Here is a 25,741-nt window from a genome sequence, read left to right on the forward strand (position 1 = left end):
GGCTATGTCTAATGACTGCTGTTTATTCTGGGATTAGCAGGCGGTAATGTAATAGGCTATGACGGCATCTCAATGTGTTGATAAGGGAGAAAAACCCCAAAATAACAACAACAGCAGCAGCCTCCACCCCCTAAAAAGAACAGAGGAGAGTGAGAGTTCAGCTGAGGGAAGAGGACTTGAAGAGCTTTCTCTATTGCTGCTGGGAACATAGCAAAGTCATCTTAGTTCTTTCAAGGCTGAAAATCTCTTAAATCATGCAGCACTCCACTGTTTTTGCTACAGATGATTAGGAAGAATAAGTTGACTACACTCTGTTCAGGCAGAAGATGTTTTTCAGCAGCTCTTCCCACAGTGTAACCTTGTTCTTGTTTTGCATATTTTCCAGTCTGTGTGATTCATACGCCTAAACATGTGCTGTTCTCTGAAATTTCTGAAATCTAAGGGCGGTACACTATACAAGTATTCACAACAAATACATCTCTTTAAAAAGGTACACATTTCTGTTTGAAAGACACACCAAATTGTTGGACATGTAAGACAGAAGGCGGCCAATTACATCATGTCCAATGGTCCTGTGATAAGGTCCAGGAATGTTGGACCGGGATACATGATAACCTATGTCGGATTGCAAAAGAATATTTGTTCTAGGAGATGGATCAATCCTAAGCGGAATAGATACACCCATAAGAAGTTGGGTCCAAACAGACAGACAGATTATTTTAAGAGGATGGAAGAATGAAGGGGTGCCGTCAATTCAAGAGTGGGCTTGTGAGATGGCTATGGTGGTGGCATTTTGAAAAAAAGGCATAAACACGGATTTCCAGATTGGATGTCTACAGGGGGAAATACGGAAGATACTTGGTCTTTCTAGAGGGCTCCTAAGAGGCTTTGTGCTGGGGAGAGATGTGCATTAGGGGTGTTAAAATGAATCATTGAATCGATGCGTCGCGATCCGGACCTGGACGATTCTGCATTGATGCAGTGACAGACCATAATCGAATATTGCCTAATGATGTTTGCTGTGTTCAGACTCCGCTACATTCAGGAAGTGTCTTTTTTAAGAGCAGATACAATAAAAAGGGGAGTATATATATATATATATATATATATATATATATATATATTTGCTTTAATGTGTTGATGAAAACCATGTGTAGCAATATATAATAGTATTGAGGAGGTGGAGCATCATGATGCATCGTGATATCGAATCGAGTCCAATCGTTGACATCGTGACACCAGTGAAGATTCGCTCCCCTAACGTGCATGATGGGTTTATGGTGTCGTCATTTATACATACGTGTATTTGGTCTATAGTTTATTGTGTATTTTGTTATTATTTTTGTTGTATGTTCTTGAATATTGTAGTTTCTTGGGTCATCTTTTCTTGATTTTTGTCTGAGTGGGTCTGGGATATGTTCATGTTTATGTTGCAAATTGTATCTTTTGTTGTAGGGCCCATAACAATCTCTTTTGTCACACACTTTAAGTCATAATTCAATATTATAAAAATAATACAAATCAAGGCTCCAGTTAAAGGACACAGATTTCCTAGAATTCTTTAAAAAGCACCATCATTTATTTATTTTTATTATGAATCATGGTATAACAGTATTTTTACTCCAGTTGTGCATCTCCCACACTGGAACAAATATCTTTAATATACAGTTCTATGAGGGAAATCTATGTATCTCAGTTGTCAGGGATTGGACTTTCCTCTTTCTGTTCATTACCATCTTAAATGTGTCTCCATAAGGTTTTTGCACTCAGCTATTCATGTATGAAACGTCTATTTTAAGATAGGCAGTGATTAACACAATGTCAAAATTTGAATGCAGGTTTCAACTTCCGTATTAGACAGGTACTAAAACTAAGGATTTCAAGTTTTGCCATATAACATCATGTCAGATTTTTGTCTTTTTGGCTGTTACACAGTAACAAAGATGAACGTCTGAAATACAGTTACAAATGCACCTCACCTTCTCAACACAACATCAAAGACTTTCATTACGGATTTAGTGCCTGGTTTTAAACAGCTAACAGTTCGGACCATATCTCATCCTGAAAATCAGGGCGGACGGATGGACAATCGCATATACTCTGCATTTATTACAGTTCAGGAAAAGTTGAGGATCATGTTGCCTGGTCGGAGGAGATGGCAGCTACAGGTGCGGCTTGTCTGTGTTAACATTTACCATCTCTTTCAGCACACTCTGCGCATGTGTCAACCCATCTGCTCCCCTGTGATCTGCTCCAACTGCCTCTGATACACTGCTGAAACCTTGTTCTCTGTAAAAATTGAAATGCATTTATGTTGAAAATTAAGGAGATTTTTGATGAACAAGAAACAACTGTCATTACCCACAGAGTTGCTTTTTTGAGTGTTGCTGTCAAATACTTCTTTACGAGTACTAGGCTGATGCTACAACTTTTTAGACAATGTTAAAATGGATAAATATGGTTTATAATGGTCTTATTTAAGGCTCTGACACACCAACCCGACAGCCGACCGTCAGCAGAAAAGGCAGTCGGACTGACTGCCTCCCCGAGTTGGTGAAAAAAGTGCCTCGGAACACACCGAAGCGACGCCGACTTGAGAGTACGTTCTGCGCGTGCGCGAGACGTAATACGTGTCCATAACAGCAGGCGGCGCTAATCTGTATTGTCGTCCAAAAAATGAAAACCGGCAGCTGATTGGACGAACGCGTCACGTGGGTCTGGTTGCTCCCGGATTTTACAACCGGGCATAATGGCAGCTTTGTTCGGAATACGATCTCATATTTTACGAAGATAGTTCACCGAAATGTGTTTCTGAAAACATTTTAAGCGAGAAATAGGCCATGCAGTTGCTGCAGTTGCTCAGATCGACAAAGGTCAGTTTAAAAGTTTTTCGTCAGATTTTGAGAGGAGTTCGTCAGGCTCATCCCGCTCGTCATTTCCGGGTTAGCACTCCACCAATCAGATTGGTCATTGAGTCCGACTGCCTGCCTTACGACCCAGCAAGTCAGGTCGGCCAAAATGAAGGCTGACGGCTCCTCCAGCTGACGACGGCACGGAACACACTGAACAGACTGACCTCGCCAGACTGTCCGACGGACGAAAATTGGGTTGGTGTATCAGGGCCATTACACAGCGTGTGCTATCCTTTCCATCAGTTATGATAACTCAAAGGAAGTGCTGAGATCTGGGAACATGGGGCAAGATGATGTTACAGTTTGTACACATTCAGCATTCACAGATTTCAGCTATTCACTTAGTGAGTGAAATGTTACTTCCAATAATAAGTAAATAATAAAAAAATATTTAAACTTACACTAAAAGATTTGCCCCAACTTTTTAAAAGAAAAACCCTTTAATTCCGATTCACAGTGATACTCACATAAGAAGTTGTTCCAATTCTCGCTTTATCTTCGTCACTATGGGCGGACCCTGGTAGGTCAAAGCTGTGTAAAGCTGGACCAGTGATGCACCGGCCCGGATCTTATCCATAGCATCTTGCCCACTGGCCACACCACCGATTCCAACAATTAGTATTTTACCTGCAAAAAAACATAATAAGTGTATTTTATATCTACTTTCTTAATTCTCCGGTGATCGGAAAAGGACAGAAAATGTTGTTGTGTAAATAAGTACCTTTGGTGAGGTTGTACATCTCTCTTACAGTGCTAGTAGAGAGGTCTTTGAGAGGCTGGCCACTCAGCCCACCAATTTCAGACTTGTGCAAATCCTGAAGCGTCTCTGGTCTGGACACCGTGGTGTTAGACACCATTAAACCATCCACTCCCAGCTGCAACAGACACCAAGGACAACATGAAATGAGTGATGTGTGTGACTGCATCTACAGGAGCAGAACTGATGTATGTAGGCGACTTCAACTAAAGACCTCTAATGTGAAATGTACTGTGGCAATAAAAGAGAGACAGAGTGCTCTTTACATTTTTTCTTAATGCCTCTTCCATTAAGGTTTGTCTCCTCCTCGCTCCAATACGCACAAAAACACTGTACTTTTTTTTTTTTGTTAACTACTGAAGTAGCATGGTGTTTACCCGAGGTGAGAGGAAGAGAGAAGCCAAATGTTTTCAAATGTAAACTAAAGACAGTGTTCTGCTGAGGCAGACACAATAGAGAGTACCATAGTAAAAACAGTCAGCTGAGATATCAAGCAGCAAAAAAACACGTGTGGCTTACATAATCATGTAGAACTCCACAGTGACCTTAAACTGAATACATCTGACACATGGTGATCAGGGGAGGAGAAAATAAAGCTCAAAATCTTACATTTCTTTACAAAACAACTAGAGTTAGCAAGTAAATGATTTTTTTCATTAACCATAAGTTTGTTGTGCAAAATAAAATGCCAAATTAAAAACCTTGTGAAGCAACAAGGAACCTAAAGATGTAACTAAAGTTATATCAGTTAACAGTGCTATAATTTTAACTATAAAAAGCTTTGTCTGAGGATCTGAGGCTTGCAGAATCAGTACCATCTTTTAAATCACTTACAAAAACCTATTTTTATCAAACCTTTTATCAATGTTAGCATACATATTTAAATGTTTCCATTTTTAATGCCATATCTGTTTTATTTATTACACTAAAAAAATAATCTAATTTCATTATTTATTCTGTATATATATATATATATATATACACACACACATATACACACACTTTAATTCTATTGATGAAATGGTTTTTTTTTCGCCTTGTAAAGCATTTTATAACCGTGCTTTGACAGATGCTGTACAAAAAAAGTTTATCTTTTTTTTTTATTACTAATAGGTCGATTTTAGTGATTGTAAAGTTTAAAGGAGAATTCCGGTCAATTTCAACACGTAGCTCTGTTGTTTGGAAATTTGGAGTGCTGTCAGTAGCAAGAAAAACTAAAACAATCGGTGCTGCCTACACCGTGTTATCCCCCTGCTAGTGTTAGCACCCAACAGGCTTAAACAGGGCAAGTTTTAAACGTGCTTTTAGCCTCTAAACATGCTCGAAATGTCATTACAAGTGCCTACCCATGTGCACCGATTCCTTCCGAGGGAACACAGCAAATTTGACTGGAATATTGGATTATATGAGTTTGACAATCGACTAGTGTGGACTTGACCGGAAAACAGGAAATTAATAGAGGTATGTGCACTGGCTGGATTAACACAACTTTTATGCCTTTCTGTCACATCTACTGCAGTCAGATTCGCTGTGTTCCCTCGGAAGGAATCACTGCACATGGGTAGGCACTTGTAATGACATTTCGAGCATCTTTAGAGGCTTAACACACGTTTAAAACTTGCCCTGTTTAAGCCTGTTGGGTGCTAACGCTAGCAGGGGGATAACACGGTGTAGGCAGCACCGATTGTTTTAGTTTTTTTTGCTACTGCCAGCACTCCAGATTTACAAACAACAGAGCTACGTGTTGAAATCGACCGGAATTCTCCTTTAAGTGTTTTGTACTATAAAACTATAAACACTACAGATTCAAGATGTAATTCTATGAAAGCAGAATGCGTAAACTTGAAAAGTATTTTTTTTCTTGTTAGCCAGATTTACATTTAAAAACTAATTAAATCTCTATCCCTCCAATAAAAAAAAACAACTAAACTCTACAGACACAAGGGACACAATCCTATCTGAATTAAAGCTGTACGTACCAATACATTTAAAACATGGCAGAAATTTAAAAATCAAATGTAAACATTAGTCCTCAAGGAATAAAAGGAAATTAGATTATAATTAAATTAAAAACAAGTTATACAATACACTCAAAGACAACATTAGGAAATTAAATGAATGCAACAAATAACTTCCAACCTCAGTGACAACATCAGCAATGTCTTGTTTGTCCTGGGCAGTGAGGTCAGGAGCGATCTTCACCAGGACCGGGGGTTTGCGTTCTCCTTGCAGGGCATCACGCTCCTTCAACACCTGAGCAGATTGTATGAGAATGTGAGTATTTCAGGTAAGGCAGCGGAGAGAGCTACAACTATTGGAAACAAGACAGAAACAAGGGTTATTGTGCTGTAAGCCTTAAAAATCCAGCCCTTAAATGTATGGATGATGGGCTCAACAACAATAAAACAGAGTTACTTTGTTTAAATAGCCACTTATCACCATGTTTAAGCTTGAATGCATCCTCTTTACCAATACAAAAAATGCTTTCAAACCCTGACATACATCTTACGATGGGGTTTGATAGCATTTTATAGAATATGAATCCAGATTCAAATTCAATTTTAGTTTATTTGGTCTGGATTTATGAAATCTGAGTTTTTTTATTACACTCAGTACCATACCTAAACCACAGAGATTCTACTGGACATTACCTGAAGGTAGATTTTGTGTGAAGTTAGTTTTTAAACCGCCATACGATTAGCTGATCAATTTAACACTTTTATTTAAAAACCCAACATTTGCACTGTCAATTCAAACCAAGAATGATTTTGAGTCTGCCAGTGTTTTCTAAGGAGTTCTTCTGTGTTTATTACAGTATGAGGGTCAAAGGCTAGTGGTGCTAAGTTTGCTCCATAATGTTGGTAAGCTTGTTATGTTCCTTTAAAATGCTATTGTGATTCTTGTTGTCATTTAAGACATTTTTATGATTGAGATCTACTGTATATGACGATGACTTTTTTTCACTTGTAATTTAAATGCAAGTTCAATATTTTTTGAAGGGGAAAGGCTTAGCAACAAAGCCAGATGATGAATTTTCATTGAGTTTACATTTTTGTGTTACTGTTGGGTCACAACCCAGGAATTTAGTGAACATTCAGACAGTCCTACCGTATGTAGGAGCTTACGGAGCTCAACTTTGCCCTGTAGATCCCGGAGACCTGGCGTATTAGGACTGCTGATGTTGACCACCAGGTAGTCAGCCAGCGGGCCCAGCACTCTTACCCCCTCCAGGTAATCTGCCCCTGCGTTCTGGGACAGCTTGTTCTTCCCCAGGTTGATGCCCAGGGGAAGGCCAGCTACACACAGACACAAGCACACGCACACACACACAATCATCAGACACATGACTCAACTGGGGCAGAGGCTGCTGATGTGCTAAATGAGCTATAAGCAGGTATGGATCAGTCACAATAAAATGTGAGACAAGGACAGGCCAAGATCATCAAAATAGAAAAAAATAGTTTATTTAACCACATACCCAATTTAGTATTTGGCTTCCGTGTTACAAACTAAGTGACTAGTAAATAATAAATGCACACCAGAAAAAAACTGAACAAATTTAGATCAGACTTATTGTGGTAATACAACTGAAAGCAACCTAAATGTTTAAAAAGGAAAACTAAAAACAGGTTGAAATTTTTCCCACTGAGATGAGAAGTTGCTGCCTGCTAACCTTTACTTTGCTGTTTCTGTGTGTCTCCCCTGGACTTCAGCCTCTGTTGTGCTTCTTCCAAACCACAGCTGTTGAATCCATACCTGGTGAGAAGTGCACGCACGCACAAAATGTTAACTTACAAATAACAATAATTTTATTTGTTGAAAAATTGAAAAATAACTTTTACACTTTCTTTTCAGTGATAACCAACAGTACTATACCACATAAATAATGACGTGACGATGTTGATAACTAACTAAATCTCCTCTTTGGGGCTAAAAATACACTGAAATTCAGCTTTTAAGAAATGTGAGTACTGGCTTTCTTACAGCCATGGTTAAAGTATCATGACAAAATCACATCATTATAATGACACATCTTGTTATGAAATACAACCTCTATTGCTTTGACAACACACACGTAAATATAACGTGAAACTTCCAGGCAGGTTTACTCTTATTTGTTGGTATATCTGTGTGAATGGCAATTTTTAGAGAGATGTTGTCATTGCATTATACATGTTTGTTTAGTGATACATACTGTATGTACAAACTAAGAAGATAAAGCACTCGTCTCAAGAGTATATTGGGCAAATACTGTACTGCTGTATAAATTATATCTAACTAGCTCATCCTTAGAATAAACCTAATTAAGTCACTCAATATTACAACCTTAACATAAAAATATCTATAGAATATGGAATCATTTAAATCTGATTTTTCATGGGCCGCTGGCAAAGCTTTAAATTCCCAGGTGAATTCGCTCTTGCAATAACTCAACACTATAAATATAAATTAACATAAATAACCAATTCCACTTTGTATAATGAATGACAGAGAAAATTAAAATCAGGAAAGAGCTGGCATATAAAGATAGCCTTCATTTCGCTCCTTAAAATCTGTGTTGTAAATGAATCCTGCAAAGAAAAAGAGGTAAACCCGTGAACTCTTATTCACAGCTTTATAAATGTGAACCCTTTTGGTAGCCAACCTGTATGCAGCATAATCTCTTTGAGCACACTGAGCGCTGTGATAAATAACATTATAGTGTACAGCTACATTACCGTGTCCTGCTCTTGTTTTCTGTCTCAAGGATTTTAACATTAACTAAGACTAATGTGGCTCCTTCCCTGTTATATAAAGTGAATAAGCTCTTTGTGAGACGTTACATAAAAGGAGGTCGTTAATCTACAGAGCATGGTTGATAAAAAAAAATAGGTAAATTTCTATGATAAAGCAAGCAACTTAAAATCAGCATCTTCAGTTGAGCACACCCCTTACAATGTCTATCCCTTTGACAAAAGCGTATCAAAAACTTACCTGTTAATAATTGCATGATCTGTAGTGAGTCGAAACACACGTGGTTTGGGGTTCCCATCCTGAGGTTTAGGAGTGATCGTACCCACTTCAACAAAGCCAAAACCCACCTTGTACAACCCGTCTATGGCTTCTCCGTTCTTATCGAAGCCAGCCGCAATCCCAATAGGGTTTTTGAACTTTAATCCCAGGACGTTCACTTCCTTTAAATTAGATAAAAACAAACAAAACAAAGTCGTAAAGTGTCTAGGATCAATGGAAAACAAATTGTGAGCAGAAAGTAAGGTTATAGACTTACCAATGATGCAGGGTCCTGGTAGCGGTTCAGAGGAACCAGACCCAGACTGATCATCTTCACTGCCAACACATGTGCTGTCTCTGCCCCCACAATCCTCTGCAGCAGGGGCATCAGCTGATTGGCATAGAAACGCTCATCTCCAACTGCAGTGAGGTAGGAGGCAAACAGAAGGCTACCTGAGCCGATTACCTTCACTGCGTCTTTTAACTGCTTCTGTGGACGAGAGCATCAATCGCTTTATTCGCCCAAATGTACAATGTACACAAGAATTTGACCTGGTGATGATAAATGCATCAAAGCATGAAAAATGAATACATACAATTTTCTTCAAAGGATTCACGTCACACATTAATGACTGTGGATAGACTTATAGTTATTCAATAAATACCCATTCATGTTTACTTTGTAGTAACACAATTTTCACAATAAGTTTGTACAGTGGTACAAAGGTTGTTGGGAGGGACTTTGCTTGTGTCTTATGTGTTTCAAGTCAATGAGTTTAAACATAAATATATAGTATAGTAAACTTGTTACAAAACCATATTATCATTCATTTGGGGTCGTGTTTCTGCAACTGGTGAATGTATTACTTAAGAACTGTCTATATATACTTCTCATTATGCATATATCACTATTCCTGTTATGGAGAAGTATAAAGTAGAATAAAAAAAAGAGGTAGCCTACTCTAACTATAGTTAACGTCTCTCTCAATATTACGTTAGCTGAAAACTAAAAGCATAGCCTACTGCTAAATACATAACTCTAAACATCTGTCTTTGTGCAGTTTTCTTACAATAACTGCCCAAGTTTTCAAATAAAACTCCACAGCGTGTGTTGTATGCAAAGACACAATAAAGCTAACCTGCAGTGTTTCCTGGTTTAACGTTACTTTTAGGCGGAGCAACCGAGCTAGCAAACAAGAACTGTCCCTTCAAGTTTCTTGGCGACTTTCTAAATGATCGCATTCTCCTACAAAAAAAGTAAGATTAGATTGTATCTGAAAATACCTTCAGATGTCCCGCCATGGTCGCAGTCCTGTCATTGCATTAAAGGGCATTGAATGCATTTCCTAACATGAAATGTCAATGCATGAAACACTCGCGGCAACAACTTCCTATACATCCTCTCGCGATATTTCCATCATGGGGTGTAAAAAGTGGAGATGCAGAGATGTTGGCCATTAAGTTAAGTAAATGTGCTTTTCAAGAGGCGATGTGAAGGCAGTGAGTAGCCTATTTAGGGTGATTTAGTTTGAGAATAAGATGTTTGTTTTTAAGACTGTATCATTGTAATACATATGATGATAAGATACAGTATGTTTTTCATGTTAACAACAAAAATGTTCAAACATTTCCTTGGTCAGTATGGCAGGTTCAGCTTGTGTGACCTTTGGTGATGCCAACTTTACTTTGCATCTTGTTTGAGTGTCTGCAGTGATTTTCCTAATGTATTGAGAACATATGCAGAGTTTTTCTGGAGAAAGCTCTCTGATTTCCATGTGACAGACAGAAGTGATCTTGCTCACCTCCAGCAACAGATCCAGCAGCATTATGTGCTTTAGCTCTGTACATTATTATAACGATGGGCACGTTACTCCGAACCTCTGTCTTTTTGTGTATATCAGTTGGATTTCTATCTTTACCAGAGAAGTCTGAGGCCTGTACAGGCAATTACTCCCTTGCGCGGTGTGAATTTGTTTTCAGAAATGTCTGTTTTGAGTTTGTTCGGGGATCTAAAACTTGGTTCCAAGCCAGGGGCAGCTGTGAAAAGCGAGGAGGGGAGCTCCTGAAGGTGATGAACAGCCCGATCAAAATGTTCCTAAAGAACATCGCCAGAGAGGGAAACACCGGCAACTTCACCTGGTGGCTAGGGGAGGGGGTCCAAGGGCAATACCAGGAACCCACCTTATGTGAGTAAATTACACAAACTTTTGTTGGTTGTATTTTTCTTTTTACAGTTTATTGTGTTTTTCACTTGTGATCATTGAAATTAAACAGTGTATGTTTGAGACCTCCTGTCACAATCTTTACATGCAGAGTGGTGGATCGCGGACATTTTGTTTTTCAATTTTGATTTGAGTCATTTTTAGAGGCCTTGTGGCTAAAGGTTATTCAATATTTCAAAGAGTACACATTAGAAAAATGTATTAATACTAATACCACAAAACTATCAGAAATTTAGGGGGCAACAATTTGGGCAACATATATATATATATCACAAAATAAATATGTTGTGGTTTTGTTGGTTAGACAAAATAAAGCAATTTGAAGACTTTACAAGACTTCTTTTATACATTATTTTTTCACATTTTATAGAGTAGTTGATTCTAATGACGTGTCTGTGTGTTTTGGCAAAACAGTAAATGCTGACAACTGCATGTACATGAAGCTGAATCCTCTTAAGCTCATCAAAACATCGGACTGCAAGCAGAGACGAGGCTTCCTCTGCACCCACAGTATGCAACAATAGCTTACTTTAACTCCGTCCTTCTTTACCTTTTTCTTTCCTTTTTCTCTGTCTCTCTGTCTTCCTTTCTTCTCTTGCATTCATCACAACTGAGTGAAGTTTATTACAGTTTTATTCTTTTAATTTCACTTTATATGCAATATGCTGTTTGTTCAAAGTTTCCTTCTTGTTTTAAAGATGTATGGTCTTCTTCAAGCACAAAGGTAAGAGATACTTTTCACAGTCAGTAGGAAGCTGTATTAACATCCAGACTCAATTTTCATGTTAGTTTTGTTCTTGTTTTCTTAGCAGAGCACAATGGTGTCTAGTCCTGCAACCAGATCTCGTAAGTTGAATTGAAACATTATGTGTCTCATCAACAATAAAAGTGGGGAATGTAAGAAGTGTAGCTACCACTCCTTCTTTCTCTACGTCTCAAACACACTTTTATTTCAGGACCCAAAAGGGATGTAAATGCCATGGCTTTGTATGTTACAAACATGCACAAACTTCTCCTGGTGAGAGATGCCTAATTAATTTCACATACAGACTGTTTGACCCACAAAAAACATTGAATAGTAATAGTAATAGTAGTTAACTATACCTCAAAGTTCACAAGTGCTGTTCTTCTGAGACAGGAAGCAGATGCAGAACTACTGCGAATGGAAACAACAGTAGGGGAGCCGACAAATGACAACAGGGTGGGTATCTTCACTTCATGGAAAGTGTTACATTATTGTTGTTGCATTATTCACCTTTTTTATGCTGAGAGATTAAGTCATTGCGCATTAAATGAATGTCTGTTTTTCCTTTCTCAGGACAAATTCATTCAGTATTTGTTGAATGGGGTTAAAAACCCTTACTAAAGATTTTTTTTTGCAAAGCAACGACACTATCAGTCACATCATCAACTGTAGCACTGGCATCCTCCTTCTTTCATTGAACAAATGTGACCTCCAGACTAACCCGAACCCTACCGTAAGTACTGTGACAGCATTTCACTTTTGTCATCATTATGGCTGTTACACTCAGGTGATGTTGCATCCCCCCACCCCCCTCCAGTTTTTGTTTGAGAAGGTCTTTGAAATCTTTCGGACAGTCGCAATGCTGGTGGGTTTATCATCCAACCAGAGCATTGTCATCAGGCACCCAACAGGCACCATCTATCAGAGCACGTAGGTATTTTCTTTCAGAGTATCGCTCGTCTGGTATTTCTGGTATTGCAAACACATTTGCAATTTTTAATCATATAAAAATGGCAGCAAGCATGTTTAAAAACTGCTATACAGTATATTCTAAATTAGATTTCTCTCCTTTCAGTTACACACCTGCTGACCTCGGCAATGCTGTGCTGGGTTCAGAGCAAGATGGTGTGTTCATCAAACTCCCCTCATTTGCAGCACTTCAGCCTCAGCTTGGAAGACAAAGCACAATCATTGCTCAGGTGTGTGTGTGTGTGTGTGTGTGTGTGTGTGTGTGTGTGTGTGTGTGTGAGAGTGTGCGTGTGTGTGCGTGTTATTGTCATGTGTATGTGTCTTTGCATCTTTGTTGTCATCTACAGTCTTTTCAACAGAGCTTTTCTCCTTCTTAGATGGCTGCATTCTCACAGAATCCCCATCCATCTAATAACAACATCTCAGGAACTGTTTGCAGCCTTATACTTAGTAATGGAGTATCAGACATAAATCTGGCCAACCTGCCAGAGATGATAGAGGTATAACCAATTTGAGAATTGGGTATCATTTGTGTCATTTGTACTATAGTGCTAATTTTTGGATGTTGGTGGCAAGCAAATGTGACATTTGCAGAACAATACAGACAATTTAATACCATGGTGAATCCATAGAGCCAGTTAGTGCAATTTTGAAATTGACAGAGGTGAGATTGACATGTCACATGACATGAACCAGGAAACAACCAGTTTTATTAGAAAGGTTCATCAGAGCGACTGCACAGAGAGTGAAGCTCCTCGCTGGCAGGTGAAAAGAAGCAGCTAGTGACACCTTGTTTATCAGAGCAATAACCCTTGCCAGATCAACAGTGAAGTAAGCAGTGACAAAAAACACAAAACAGAAGAATTTACTGTTTCAAATTGGGGAGAAAAAAGTGGTCACATCCTTTGTTTAATGTATTTGAAAAACTCCCTTCAGGCAGATGGTATAGGGTACCCACATCTGTTTCAAATTATATATTTTTTGTTGTTGAGCCTTTTCATGAAAGATTGACTCTCTTAGATCATTGTAGTATAAACAGTTTACAAGAAAATGAAACTCACATTTCAACAGAGCTCACACAATCTATTTTTGTCCAGGACATTGTTGAATTTGCCAACTTTATTGTTTAGAGGAAAAATACCTCTTCTTAATTGTGCAAATAAATAGTAAAATATGATTCAGGGCTATGCTTTTGCTTGATTAATATATTCTTTAGTAATACTAACTTGCTCTCTCTGGTTTTCTAGATCTTTTTGCCTCATCCAAATGCTTCAATACTGATGAACAGTACCATTGTGTTGGAGAAAAACACAAAAGCTCTGACCAATATCAACATCTCAGACACTGATATGACCATCTTCTTCAGCGTGGAGTCCAGTGCTAATGTGTCCTTGGTTCTTAGGTTGTCTCAAGGGTCACCTCCTAACGATACATATTTCAGCAACACAACCACCTTGAACCAAACAAGTAACTGTCACTACATGCAGGCATTGCTGCATACCCTAACCTCTAATTGTGTAGTCATTGAGTTCCTGTAACACTGTCTAGCATAGGCGAGACAATATTTTATTGGTATATTGGTTTTGCATTATTTAGTCATATGTTGGCTGATTTTTGCAACAGGAGACTATCGCTGGATGATAACCCCAGAGATGTTACGGCATACACCTGGAGTCTGGTATGTTGACACTGGACTCTTTGATTCCACTTGGAAGCCAGGCCTGACGCTGAGGATCACTTCTTTTATGAGCAAGTGCTTGTACTGGGACATAGAGCATGAGATATGGAGCACTGAGGGCTGCCAGGTGAGTTTCCACCTGGATACTGTTTTGGCCCTGCATGTGCAGAAATGTTCTATTGGCACCAGTTTAGTTTAGTTTATTTAAGGATTGCTATCAGAAGCACACACATGTGCCTCTGGTCTTTCTGGGGTCCTGAACATAAAGATACAATACATACAATAAAATTACAGACATTTTAAGATATAAACACAATCTCCAAGCTAGACAGATGCACAAATGAGAATAATTAAGGACTTAGCAGTACAATTAAACATGAAAACAAAGACAGAAGTAGTTCCATATCAGACAGTGATGTGCTGTCTTTCATCTCAGGTGGGGGACAAAAGCACTCCAGAACGAACACAGTGTCTGTGTAACCACCTCACCCTCTTTGGGAAATCCTTTTTTGTGATGCCAAACTACGTGGACCTTTCTCGCACAGCAGAGCTGTTTTCCACCGTGTCTCAAAATTATGTGGTGCTGGCACTGCTGTGCGCTTTCTTCGGGCTCTACCTGGTCACTCTGCTGTGGGCCTGCTATGCCGACCGCAGGGCACGCTCTAAGGTCAGTCTCTCCTAACAGCTCTCATAAGACGTCTTTTTGTATGTGTGTTTCATACTATGTGATGTTTCAACCAGTGATGGAAGAAGTACTTAGGTCTTTTACTTTAGTAAAAGTAGCAATACCACAGTGTAAAAATAAATCCTACATTCTAAATCATACTAAAGTAAAGGTAGCCTACGTAAGTTTTAGCATCAAAATGTAGAGTACAAAAAGTAAAATTACTCATTTTGCAAAATGGCCCTTTTTATAATATACAGTAGATTATATCGCTGGATTATAATATTAATGCATCAAAGTGTAAGCATCATTAATGTTGCAGCTGGTAAAGGTGGGGCTAATTTCTCATATCCTGCAGGGTTACTTCATCATAATAATACACAATATTTTATTAGTTGATTTATATTTTGTATTTATAAAGTACAAGTGCCTCAAAATTGTACTAAAGTACAGTACTTGAGTAAATATACTTAGTTACTTTCCACCACTGGTTTTAACCCACAGTCCAATGTTACCATGTATTCAGCTACGAGTAGAGCCACATTAGAAAAATGCATACTCTCTTGTTAATTATGAACTATTTTTAAGTGTGCCATCTCCCAACATTAGGCCATAAATGTCCTTTTTTTTGGAATGGTGATTATTTTGTTTGGAAACTAAACTCTTCATATTCATTCCACCTGCCAACACATTCTTATATATGAACCACCATGTTTTATGTTGAACTATCAGAGGAAGATGACTCTGCTGGAAGACAACCACCCAGGCGCTCAGTACAACTATCTGATCGGTGTCCAAACTGGCCATCGCAAGAATGCTGGGACCACCGCCAATGTAAGAGTCTTCTTTCATTGACAGAATTATGGTTTGTTTCTATTTACTATTGTTTACTGCTACCATACATCATGGCTTAAAGATCCATACTGTATGTTTAAGCCTGTTTACAACAAATTGTGTATACTTCAGATTAATGCATTTTCTCCTACTTCTCAGACTGCTAGTTGGTTCACTTCAAGTTACAATATGAATATAGTTGATGCTAAACATTTTTAGTATGTTGAAAGCATGGATTGTTTTTAAATATTTGCTGAGGGAAGCCACAACATTTGAGTTTAACTGAATAGCATTGCATTCACATGTATCTTCTCATAAAATCTAATCCAGAAGGCAAAAAGCAAACATAGCCATTGTGAAAAGGATAATGTAAACTTGGGATAAACCCTAAAGTACAGGGTTACAATTTTTAAAGTCTGTCTTGAAACAATAGTAAGGGGCTTATATGAACACCAGTCCGTTTGGACAGGGGGACTGATTACAGCAAGCAAAACCTGTTTCAACAGTCATATGGGCACCTGACTATTGTTTTCAGACAGACTTGAAAAATTGTGAACGTATCCTTTAACAATTAAAGTTCTGGCCTGTTGGGCCAACTCACAAGTCTTTGATGTTCAAACTTCCCACCAGCCACTTACAATAATAATTACAATATAGAGAGGTAATAACTGAATGTGACTACATTGAATGGCAAAAGTGAGGTGTGATTTAATAAAAACGTAGTTAAATATTTTTAAAAATCAAGTATGAAAGTATTAAAAATGCACTGATTAGTTTAAATCTATGACCTGGCAGTTATGTCAAGTATACACAATTTATAGTAAATGGACTAAACTATGACACTAAAGTGTGGTCCTTTACACAATCTTGGTTCAGGTCACTGATGTATGAACCCAGTGCTGTTACATCTGTTTGTTGTGCTGTCATGTAGGTGACAGTGAAGCTGATTGGCTCAGATGGCGAGAGTGACATACACATCCTCACAGATCCTGAGAAACCTGTGTTTGAGAGAGGAGCTGTGGATATGTTTCTGTTGGCCACCCCCTACCCACTGGGCGAAGTGCGAAACCTCAGGCTTCAGCACGACAACTCTGGAGGTCGCCCATCATGGTACTAGAAAAGCAATTAATACATTTAGTACTATTCCAGACCAGGGCACAGTGATTCCCATAAAAAATAAGTTTGTCTTTCAGATATACAGAAACGCTAATTTCCCATAGTTGTCCATGGCAGCTTTCTGAAAATGAAAAATGTAGGTTGTACCTTGACGTGAAATTTACATAGTTGTGTAGTCTTTTATGCTTTTATTCAGCTCTACACTGGACATGTGAATAATTGGTGGGTGTCATTGTAAAGCTGTAAACAGGGTTGTTACAGTAGAGCTGTGTACAGGTAGCTTTTATTGCCTCTCTGCAGGACAGCTTGCTGGCTTCTTCACAGTGACACTTTGAAATGTCAGGCCTGTCTCATCATTTAACACTACCTTGTTAACACTTCTCATTAAATACCACTCTCAGCATACTGTTCACATACACACACTTTGAGGAGAATAGATCTGAGCTATAGTATAATATAGAAAGGAAATTGGTCATAAAGAATCGCACAAAATGCTTTGGGCAATATGCAGTACTGTAGTACTTCCAATATGACCAATGTATCAGAGGTTGATGCTATCTTTAATATTAGCTTCGCCCACAGTCAAGAAATCCATGTGAACAGTAAGTGGTAAATGGAAACTTAAAAATAAAATACACAACATACCTAATATGTATATAACATTCTCTAATTTTGCTGCCATTTGCTGCTCCCTCTTTGCAAAGTTGCCCAGTGTAGCTTAAATATTATCTAACATCTGCATTTCTCACATAAAATTACTCATATGGTAAACGTTTGTTTGTTGTTTTATGAATCCCTCTTATAATAAGGTATATAAACAAGGTGACCGTACAAGACCTCCAAACACGACATGTGATTCACTTCTTTTGTGACTGCTGGTTGAGTGCTGAACATGGAGACAACATGACAAAGAAAACCTTCAATGCTGCCAAGAACAACGAGATTGCCAGCTTCAGGTCAGACCAGTTTACACTGCTGAAATAAACAAACTCAGCTCTTAAGGAAGTGTCATTATGGGTTTCTGTTTTTCTTTGCCAGGAATATTTTCCATAGCAGAACATCGACTGGCTTCAGGGATGAACACATCTGGGTGTCCATAGTTGATCCTCCCTCACGTAGTCCGTTCACACGTGCCCAGAGGGTCTCTTGCTGCATGAGCCTGCTCCTCTGCACCATGGCCATCAATATCGCCTTCTGGAGCATTCCCATAGATACGAACTCGCCAGTAGTCTTCAAGATTGGTGAATTGTGGAGTCTTTAATTATTTTAGCTGCTGATTAGCTTCATGACCTGAAGTGCAAGGTTTCATTCAAGAGGGAAAGCTAATCTTTATGTTAATTTCATCAGTGTTGTTGTTGGTTGTTAATAATTGTGTTATAGGTGTCTAACGATGTTTCTAGAATATAAGGTCACTTACACAACAAACCTACAGTTCAATAAGAAAGTCACTGTATTGATCATAAAACCTAACGAACATCTAAATTGTAATATAATGAAAGGTTTTCTTTAGGTCTCAAAGTTTTGAATGAAATGATAAAAGGTAGGAGCCAATTTCCGAGCTGTAGGGGAGGATGTAATTGAGAATCAAGTTAATGGCTGTCGGTTTTCTCTTGATATAATGTATTATCTCCAAAACCTCTGCTTCCACATGTGCAAGTGAAACATTTCCAACTGTGGAGGCATCAGCACAGCCTCAGAATAAATGAATATGTGGGGGATGAGGAACTAGAGCCCCCTTTACAAACATTTCCGTATTGTTGACATGGTTTGTTGTCTCTCAGAGGTCACAGCTGTTTGCAAGGACATACATGTAGCAGGTGTGTAAACATGTGTGTGGGTGTGTGTGACCGTCAACTCTTGAATGTAAACTAGATTTCACAGAGGTGTTCACAATGTTGATAATTGTATGGATTTGTTTTGGGATGAGAAGCACCCTGTGCAGCTGAGTTTTATCTAATACACTCACTCGTTCACATTTAGCCGAATGCAGATTGTCCACACGAGGGAGCTGTTTAGTCAGTCTCAGACCAGCTCTGCATGGTAACAGTAAATGCTGTGGATGAGCACAAGCTGATGTCGCCACCTGCAGGCAAAAGAAAGTAATAATAGTTATAAGTAAGCTTAAAGTGTAACTTTTGCCAAAAAGCAACCTAGGATCTTTTTGTGAATGTAGCCGAGTCAAAATTTTGTTTAAAAGCATAATTAGGATGGAAACGCCACTTTTAAGATTTACCGTATTTTCGTTTTTTCGGTCAAATGGCCTTTTGAATGGAAGTGCTAGGGGCACAACTATGATAGCATCATAATCACTATTTTTAAAACACTAAGAAGGCTTGACACAACATGAAACTTTGCTCGACGTATCATCAGGGTCTCTACACATGAACTCGAGCATTCAGAACATTCTCCAGAAAAATGATGGATGTTAAATATTCAGCACCAAAGACAAAGTCAGCCTATATTTTCCTTAACTTTTTGCCTTTGCATCCTACCACCACTTTTTTCTGATGGACAAACAAATTGCGATCAGGACTGTCTTCCTCTCATAAGTAACCAGGAGGAGACAGAGGACATACAATAACACACACTGGTAAAGCTCAGTATTCAGTATAAAATAGTGCAAGTAAAGATAAATGGCGTGCAATTTAAATGCATGCTAAGTAACTAGGACTACAGTTGAAAGTTAGCCGACTGGCTAACAATGACACATTTACAGAAATGTTGATTAATGTGCATTGTCCTCATAAATTCATAAATTGTAAGTGTCAAATTTGCAGTAGATACTTTTCTTGCCTATAGATGGCAATCACTGGCATGTTTGCATCTGCAAATCTAAACTTATTTTTGTTTTCTTTTAAAATCAGCTGGTTGGCATAGAAACACTCATCTCCAACCGCAGTGAGGTCAGAGGCAAACAGAAAGCTGCCTGAGCTGATGACCTTCACTGTGTCTTTTAACTCCTTCCGTTGACAAGAGCATAAAAATGAATACATAATAAAAAATTGTCTTCAAAGGACTCGCATCAGACATGAATTAGCCTACTGTTAATAGACTGGTAATAGTTCAATAGAAAGAATGAGTGGTAGCCTTCATCGGGAGTCATTGAATCCTGTTAGCTCCGTTTTGCTCTCCACCCACTCCTAAAGAGGAATATCTGCCCCTTAAGCCAAATGCTCCACCATTTTCACCAGTCAGTCACTAACTTTGTCAATTTGCCGTTTGGTCTTGGGCAGGTAGTGAACAGACTTTATCAGAACTTAAATTAGGTTAAAGAGAGCCATGAAACCAATTCAGTTGCTTCTCATCCCTGACACTGTGTCCTTGTTTTTGTTGTATCTCCAGGTTCATTGCAAATCACCTGGCAGGCGCTCATGGTGGGGATACAGAGTGGTCTTCTCATGTTTCCAATCAACATCCTCATCATCACCATCTTCCGAAGCATTAGACCTCGCGTGATTTCAAAATCTCAAAAAGGCGACTCTGAGGAGAACTTAAGACCCCCTGCAGTTAATATACCAACTATTCTGAAGGTGTGTTTGCATGATGTAATCTCTACAGGTATGACTGTGTTTATCACTTTTTTGTGTGATTTGTGCGGTCTTTGGTGTTTTTTGCCCCCAACGTCTCCTCCCAGGCAGCACGGCAATGGTTATATAGGGTTAAGGTTAGGGTTAGCTGCCTGGAAGGTGCCGTTGGAGGCAAAAAACACCATTGAGCGATTTGTGCATTACTCTGATGAATTGCATTTGCCTCATCACTGACCTTGTAAGCCCAGTAACACATTTCCCATTCAGTTTATGTTGCAGTTACTGCAGATGCCCTATGTGACTTTAACTTCTGCTGATCTTTATACTGTAAAATATGTACTCTTACGTTTTCATGTGTTTGATCAAACAGTTTACGTGTAGCATTTGGTATTTTTTGTGCATCCCTCGAACATCCCTAGGACACAGAGAAGGTGATTTCTTTGGTGAGCAGTAGTCCGAGAAACAAGATGTCAGAGATGTACAGGCTGGAGTCTACCGCTGACCTCTACCCCGCCTTGGACAGGGTGCATGAATTCATCCAGCTTATGCAAGGTGTTTTTTTTTTTAATGTAGTTTATGTTTTTCACAGTAAATTAGCAAACATTGACTACCTCCTGTTAGCCTGGTTTCAGGTACTGTCTTTTCTGTACAATGAAGGTAAAAAGATTAACACAAACTCAAATTGAATGTGCATTTACATAAAAGGACAACATTATACAGAAACAAAAAATCCAAAAGGCCTAAGATGGGGCAAGTGGGTGAATAAGTCACACCAAAGGATGGGGGTGTGGCCTTGACCAACTGCCACTTTGCTCATTTGCAAGCCATGATGTCTCTCTCTCATGGGTGGGCCAAATTCTCTGGGCAGGCAAGGCAGAAAAAGGGGAGGTAACCTTGCTCCTTATGACCTCATAAGGAGCAAGATTCCAGATCGGCCCATCTGAGCTTTCATTTTCTCAAAGGCAGAGCAGGATACCCAGGGCTCGGTTTACACCTATCGCCATTTCTAGCCACTGGGGGACCATAGACAGGCTGGGGGAACGCATATTAATGTTAAAAAACCTCATAAAGGGAAATTTGAATGCCATGGGACCTTTAAGGGCCACACCAACAGAGTGAGTCTCTGAACACTCTCCAACTTCCCCAGCCTATCTGTTGCTCTCAGCTCCAAGCTCAATAATTCCTACTGAAGATGTGAATCTTAAAAACACAGGTCACAAATACATACCTTAATTTAAAAAAAGATGTGATTTGGTGCACTAGTGAGTATTGCAGTGTATATGCTGTGCAGAGAAATGTAATGGCATGCTGGGCTGTATGTAATCCTGTCAAAGGGGAGAGTGAGAGTGACCCCCACTGGGTGTACTGCAGCAAGTTCCTTCTGGCTGGTCTCTGTCACCTCCTGATGTGCCTGGAGAAACTGGATGAAAAGCACTTCCCGAGTCCACAGGAGTACCAGCAGACCCTCAACTTCACCAACCTGTTGGTTCGCAAGGCTGAGATGGTCTTCAATAGCCACTTGGCCTACTGGTCAGCACTCCAGCCGACACACAGACATAAAAACGAAATTATTTGTGTCATGGACCAAGCAGTTAGGCAAGAGGAGTCACAAGAAGATTTCAAAAAAGGGGTTTTTATTTTACCCACAAAAACATTACAACAAAATAGAAATAAAGTTTGGCCGTTTGAACATAACAAACTCCAAAATACAACTGACCTGTCATAAGAGAAACAAAGGGGACTTATATACTGGCTGATCAGACCAGGTTTGACACACAGGGGGAGACTAACAATAACACTAATACATAAACTACAAATAACAAAAAAAATAACTAAACACTTACTCCAAAAGAAATGTAATCTTAATTAACATTAACTTAAATAATAATAATAAATTAAATAAATGTTCTAAATACAATACAAATCAAAACTCAAATATCTTGGGAAAAAATAAAGCTACCCCCCCCAGACATAACAAGTAGTGGTAGAGTCCAATTTGGCCACCACCCCTATAAAGCTGCTGTTGTTCCAGATGCCACCCTTTTGTCCCAGCAGCCTTCATGCCTCACTCCAGGGTGTGGAATCCGCAACACTGGTAAGCTCAAAAGAAAACCATTATAGCAAAAAGACAATTCAAAACTAATAAAGTATATATGTAAACCAAATCCAGTGTCCTGTACGTTATTTAAAACTAAATAAAATGTTTACAACAAAATATATAATAGGTCTGAAAAGGTATAGAAACCAATCTTAAGGAAAACAGCATGAACTAAGATAAATGTGAGTGTAAGAGATGGCTGTGTGGCCACTGCTGTGGCCATCACAATTTGTATAGAGTAGTTCTGGTTTTATTTGACTGGAACATTGTGTGTTTTCTCCTCATTTCTTCCTTTTCTTTGGCTCAGCCCGCCTCCCTTAAAGAAGAAGAAGAAGGCAGCGAGCTGCTGGCTGCCCTGGTGGTGTGTGTTCCTGGGCTGGTTCCTGTTGCTGTCCATCAGTGGAGTATCCACTTTTTTCACCCTGGTGTATGGCTTGAGTTACGGCAAAGAAAAGTCAATCAAGTGGGTCATGTCTCTGGGCCTCTCCCTGTTCCAGAGCATCTTTATACTGCAGCCTCTCAAGGTGGGTAATGATGGAAACACTTAAAACTATATTCTTTCCAGCATGCCACACTAGATAAAGGATAATATGACTACATTTAAGATAATTTTTGTGGCTTGTTTTGTTCACAGGTTCTAGGCGTTGCTGTGTTTTTTGCCCTGCTACTGAAACCTGTAGCTGTTGAGGAGTCTGAAGAAATTGAGCAGGTGCAGTTAGGTAAGAAAAACATTATGCAGTCCATCTGTTACCAGAACAGGTTGCTGTTGGTGAAATATTGTGTAGTAAGTACTGTGCTCAAAAATGTTATGTCTGCTACAATGTGTCATGCATTATGTAATCTTTTCTTTGTCTTTAATATTGTCGGTATTCATCTGATACCTGCGATATTTAGTACTGAGATCTGTTTTTCCATCATCCTTAAAGCTGGTACAATCAATATTTTACATTAACAATGGGTCAAATGAGTACTGTAGGTAACAAACCGACAGAGAATTATCACCCACCTCTGCAGTTCCGCTCGGGTCTTGTTGTGTCTTTTAATGCATTGTGTTGGTTTTACAACTCAAACCTAAATTGTTTTTGTTCACTCTCAAAGTGTTGTTTTCGGATGTAGCAGACTTTGAAAACCCACTGTACGCTACCTGCTCAGCACCAAACAGCAGAGTTAGCAACTAGCAAGTGAACATAGTTGAGCATTTATCTGTTAAAGTGCCACATATTTAACCTGAGGAGTTAGTGGAGACCAAAAACAGAGCTAAAACAGAGTGAATAATAGACTTACATTCAAACAAGTTGCCCCATGTCTGCTGTATGTGTAAATAAGCAACTGTGACATGTTGCTAAAACGTTCGCCATGACAGCTTAAAAGTGATATGTCAATGTTGTGTTCGCGGCTTGTTTCTGCTGCCCCCAAGTGGATAACATTTCCGTTAATGCAGGTTTAACAGCTTTTCCAGAATTATAATAATTAAATAACACTGTAACCCTAAGGGGAATTTACTAGTTTCAATACATTTTATTTGCTTTAAAAAACGTCTTACAAGCTTGTCACTTGAAACAAAAATATAGTTAATATATAAATATATAAAACTACTAAAGTTTTAGTTAAGTTAAACTAGCAAAAACTCCTGAGTAGAAAAACTGCCTTTTAGGATTGCAAGATTAGAAAAAGCCTGTAAATTTCATTTATCACAAATTGTTTAGTCCAAACTACCTATTCATAATTCATTAAGCAGACAGAGGTATACATTCCATTTTGTTTCAGGTTGACTGCAGAGAGCTCTGATGTAATGATGCATATGAAAGAGTAAAAATATTTGCTTTGACAAATATAAACTACTGACCCTTTTAGTTTCCTGCTTCTCCCGAGTGACTTTTTTTTTCTTCTTAAGTGTATCAGTGCATTCTTCCTTCAGTTAAAGAGCAGTAAAGCACTGAGAGTCTTACTGCACTTCTTCTCCATTTAACAGAGCAACAAGACAAGTGTAGACGGTACTCTGGCAGGGACACACTGTGAGGAAGCTGTATTTAGCCGGATAAGCGGTCTTCAACGTGCACAGCTGCGATCCATGGCACCCTCACTTCTTAAACACTCTTTTGCACTTATTAGTTCTAACTTTCTGGATATATAAATTAATTCTGTTTTTTGTATGTGTACAGACTTTCCAAAGTCTGAAAGGTGAGTCAGAGTAAATGGGTAATTAAATAACTGTTGTTCTAGCATATCAAAGTGTTGCTTTTTCCAAGTAATTCACTATCCTTGATGATGTATGTATACAAAATCTCTGGTTGCTTTACTTCAATTCATGTCAACATACAAAATCAGTGGACTCCATTTAGAGCTTTAAGAGACATTGAAGCACCTTTAGATATTGAAAACGGTAAGACCTATCATGAGCTCTTTGAGGTATTTTCAGAGTAAACTGTCTTCAATCAATCAATCAATAAAGTAAACCTAATTAACAAGTAATGGAATAGAAGTCCTGCTAGAATTATTGAATGCCTTTCCAGATATACTATATAAAAAGTATGTATACAATCTGCAAAGACAAACATATTTTGTTTGTTCTTTTTGTTAATTTTTAAGTTTACCTAAGTTAATTTGGGTTTTAGTGGAGCATTTATTATATACACACATATACAAAGCGAGAAAATACTGAATCCTTCATGTTTTAGCATTAAAAAATGATAAAACCTTACAATATTAATTATTGGCACAAATAAGTTGCTATTAGCAACTTTGAAAAATTTATATGGTCGGCATTCAAAGACAACAGCCACAGCCTACTGCTGTTAACATGACTAGTCGTACCATTGTATCGTCTTTTAGAAGAGTAAGAAGGTGCTTTTATGTAATATATTTGACAAATGGGAGCTGATTATTAATTAACCACTTTTCTTTTAACCTTCACGTCACTGCAATACATGCTGAAGGTAAATGTCATGACTTTTTCATCTTACATGCCTACATTTATGCGATTCAGCCTGTCCTGTTGAATGATTGATGTAGCAGAACTAACTACATTCAAGTTTGTGCTTTTGGTTTGGGAATACAAGCAGGTCTGCAGATGCTTTAATGCCCTGCCTTAGACCTCCTGTGCTTTTAGTCACTGATTTATTGTTTTCATTTATTGATAATGTGTATGTATTGTATGTGTGAACTTAAATAAACTGATCTATATTATCTTTAATATCCTAATGCATTTAATCCATTAGTGACTTATA

At 38.5% G+C, this 25,741-nt stretch overlaps 3 protein-coding genes across 5 annotated transcripts; 2 read left to right on the forward strand and 1 right to left on the reverse strand.

The window, feature by feature from the left end:
• Positions 1 to 1,557: 1,557 nt before the first annotated feature.
• Positions 1,558 to 10,056, reverse strand: dhodh (dihydroorotate dehydrogenase). 3 transcript variants are annotated; one of them, XM_078247239.1, is made up of 9 exons: positions 9,946 to 10,056; positions 8,939 to 9,151; positions 8,644 to 8,843; positions 7,343 to 7,425; positions 6,778 to 6,965; positions 5,809 to 5,922; positions 3,634 to 3,787; positions 3,380 to 3,539; positions 1,558 to 2,289 (listed from the first exon to the last, which is right to left on the reverse strand). In XM_078247239.1, exons 1-9 carry the CDS (start codon positions 9,961 to 9,963, stop codon positions 2,163 to 2,165), a joined length of 1,257 nt encoding a protein of 418 aa, XP_078103365.1. In that variant the 5' UTR covers positions 9,964 to 10,056; the 3' UTR covers positions 1,558 to 2,162. The 3 variants fall into 3 exon arrangements, with proteins under 3 accessions (XP_078103365.1, XP_078103382.1, XP_078103373.1); XM_078247256.1 differs by having other exon boundaries at positions 8,939 to 9,213; positions 9,946 to 10,025; XM_078247247.1 differs by lacking the exon at positions 1,558 to 2,289 and adding an exon at positions 2,300 to 3,184.
• A 3,821-nt stretch (positions 10,057 to 13,877) lies between these two features.
• Positions 13,878 to 16,890, forward strand: pkd1l3 (polycystic kidney disease 1-like 3). Its single transcript, XM_078258530.1, has 5 exons — positions 13,878 to 14,064; positions 14,221 to 14,402; positions 14,712 to 14,942; positions 15,672 to 15,773; positions 16,705 to 16,890. The coding sequence occupies exons 1-5, from the start codon at positions 13,878 to 13,880 to the stop codon at positions 16,888 to 16,890; spliced, it is 888 nt and encodes a 295-aa protein (XP_078114656.1).
• An 871-nt stretch (positions 16,891 to 17,761) lies between these two features.
• LOC144516007 (polycystin-1-like protein 2) lies at positions 17,762 to 25,707 on the forward strand. Its single transcript, XM_078247266.1, has 8 exons — positions 17,762 to 17,845; positions 17,928 to 18,130; positions 20,232 to 20,419; positions 20,836 to 20,968; positions 21,751 to 21,946; positions 22,822 to 23,038; positions 23,149 to 23,233; positions 24,487 to 25,707. The coding sequence occupies exons 1-8, from the start codon at positions 17,793 to 17,795 to the stop codon at positions 24,531 to 24,533; spliced, it is 1,122 nt and encodes a 373-aa protein (XP_078103392.1). The 5' UTR covers positions 17,762 to 17,792; the 3' UTR covers positions 24,534 to 25,707.
• The last annotated feature ends 34 nt before the right edge of the window (positions 25,708 to 25,741 follow it).

This window comes from Sander vitreus, chromosome 1, assembly GCF_031162955.1.
Source record: "Sander vitreus isolate 19-12246 chromosome 1, sanVit1, whole genome shotgun sequence".
Classification (NCBI taxonomy): domain Eukaryota; kingdom Metazoa; phylum Chordata; class Actinopteri; order Perciformes; family Percidae; genus Sander; species Sander vitreus.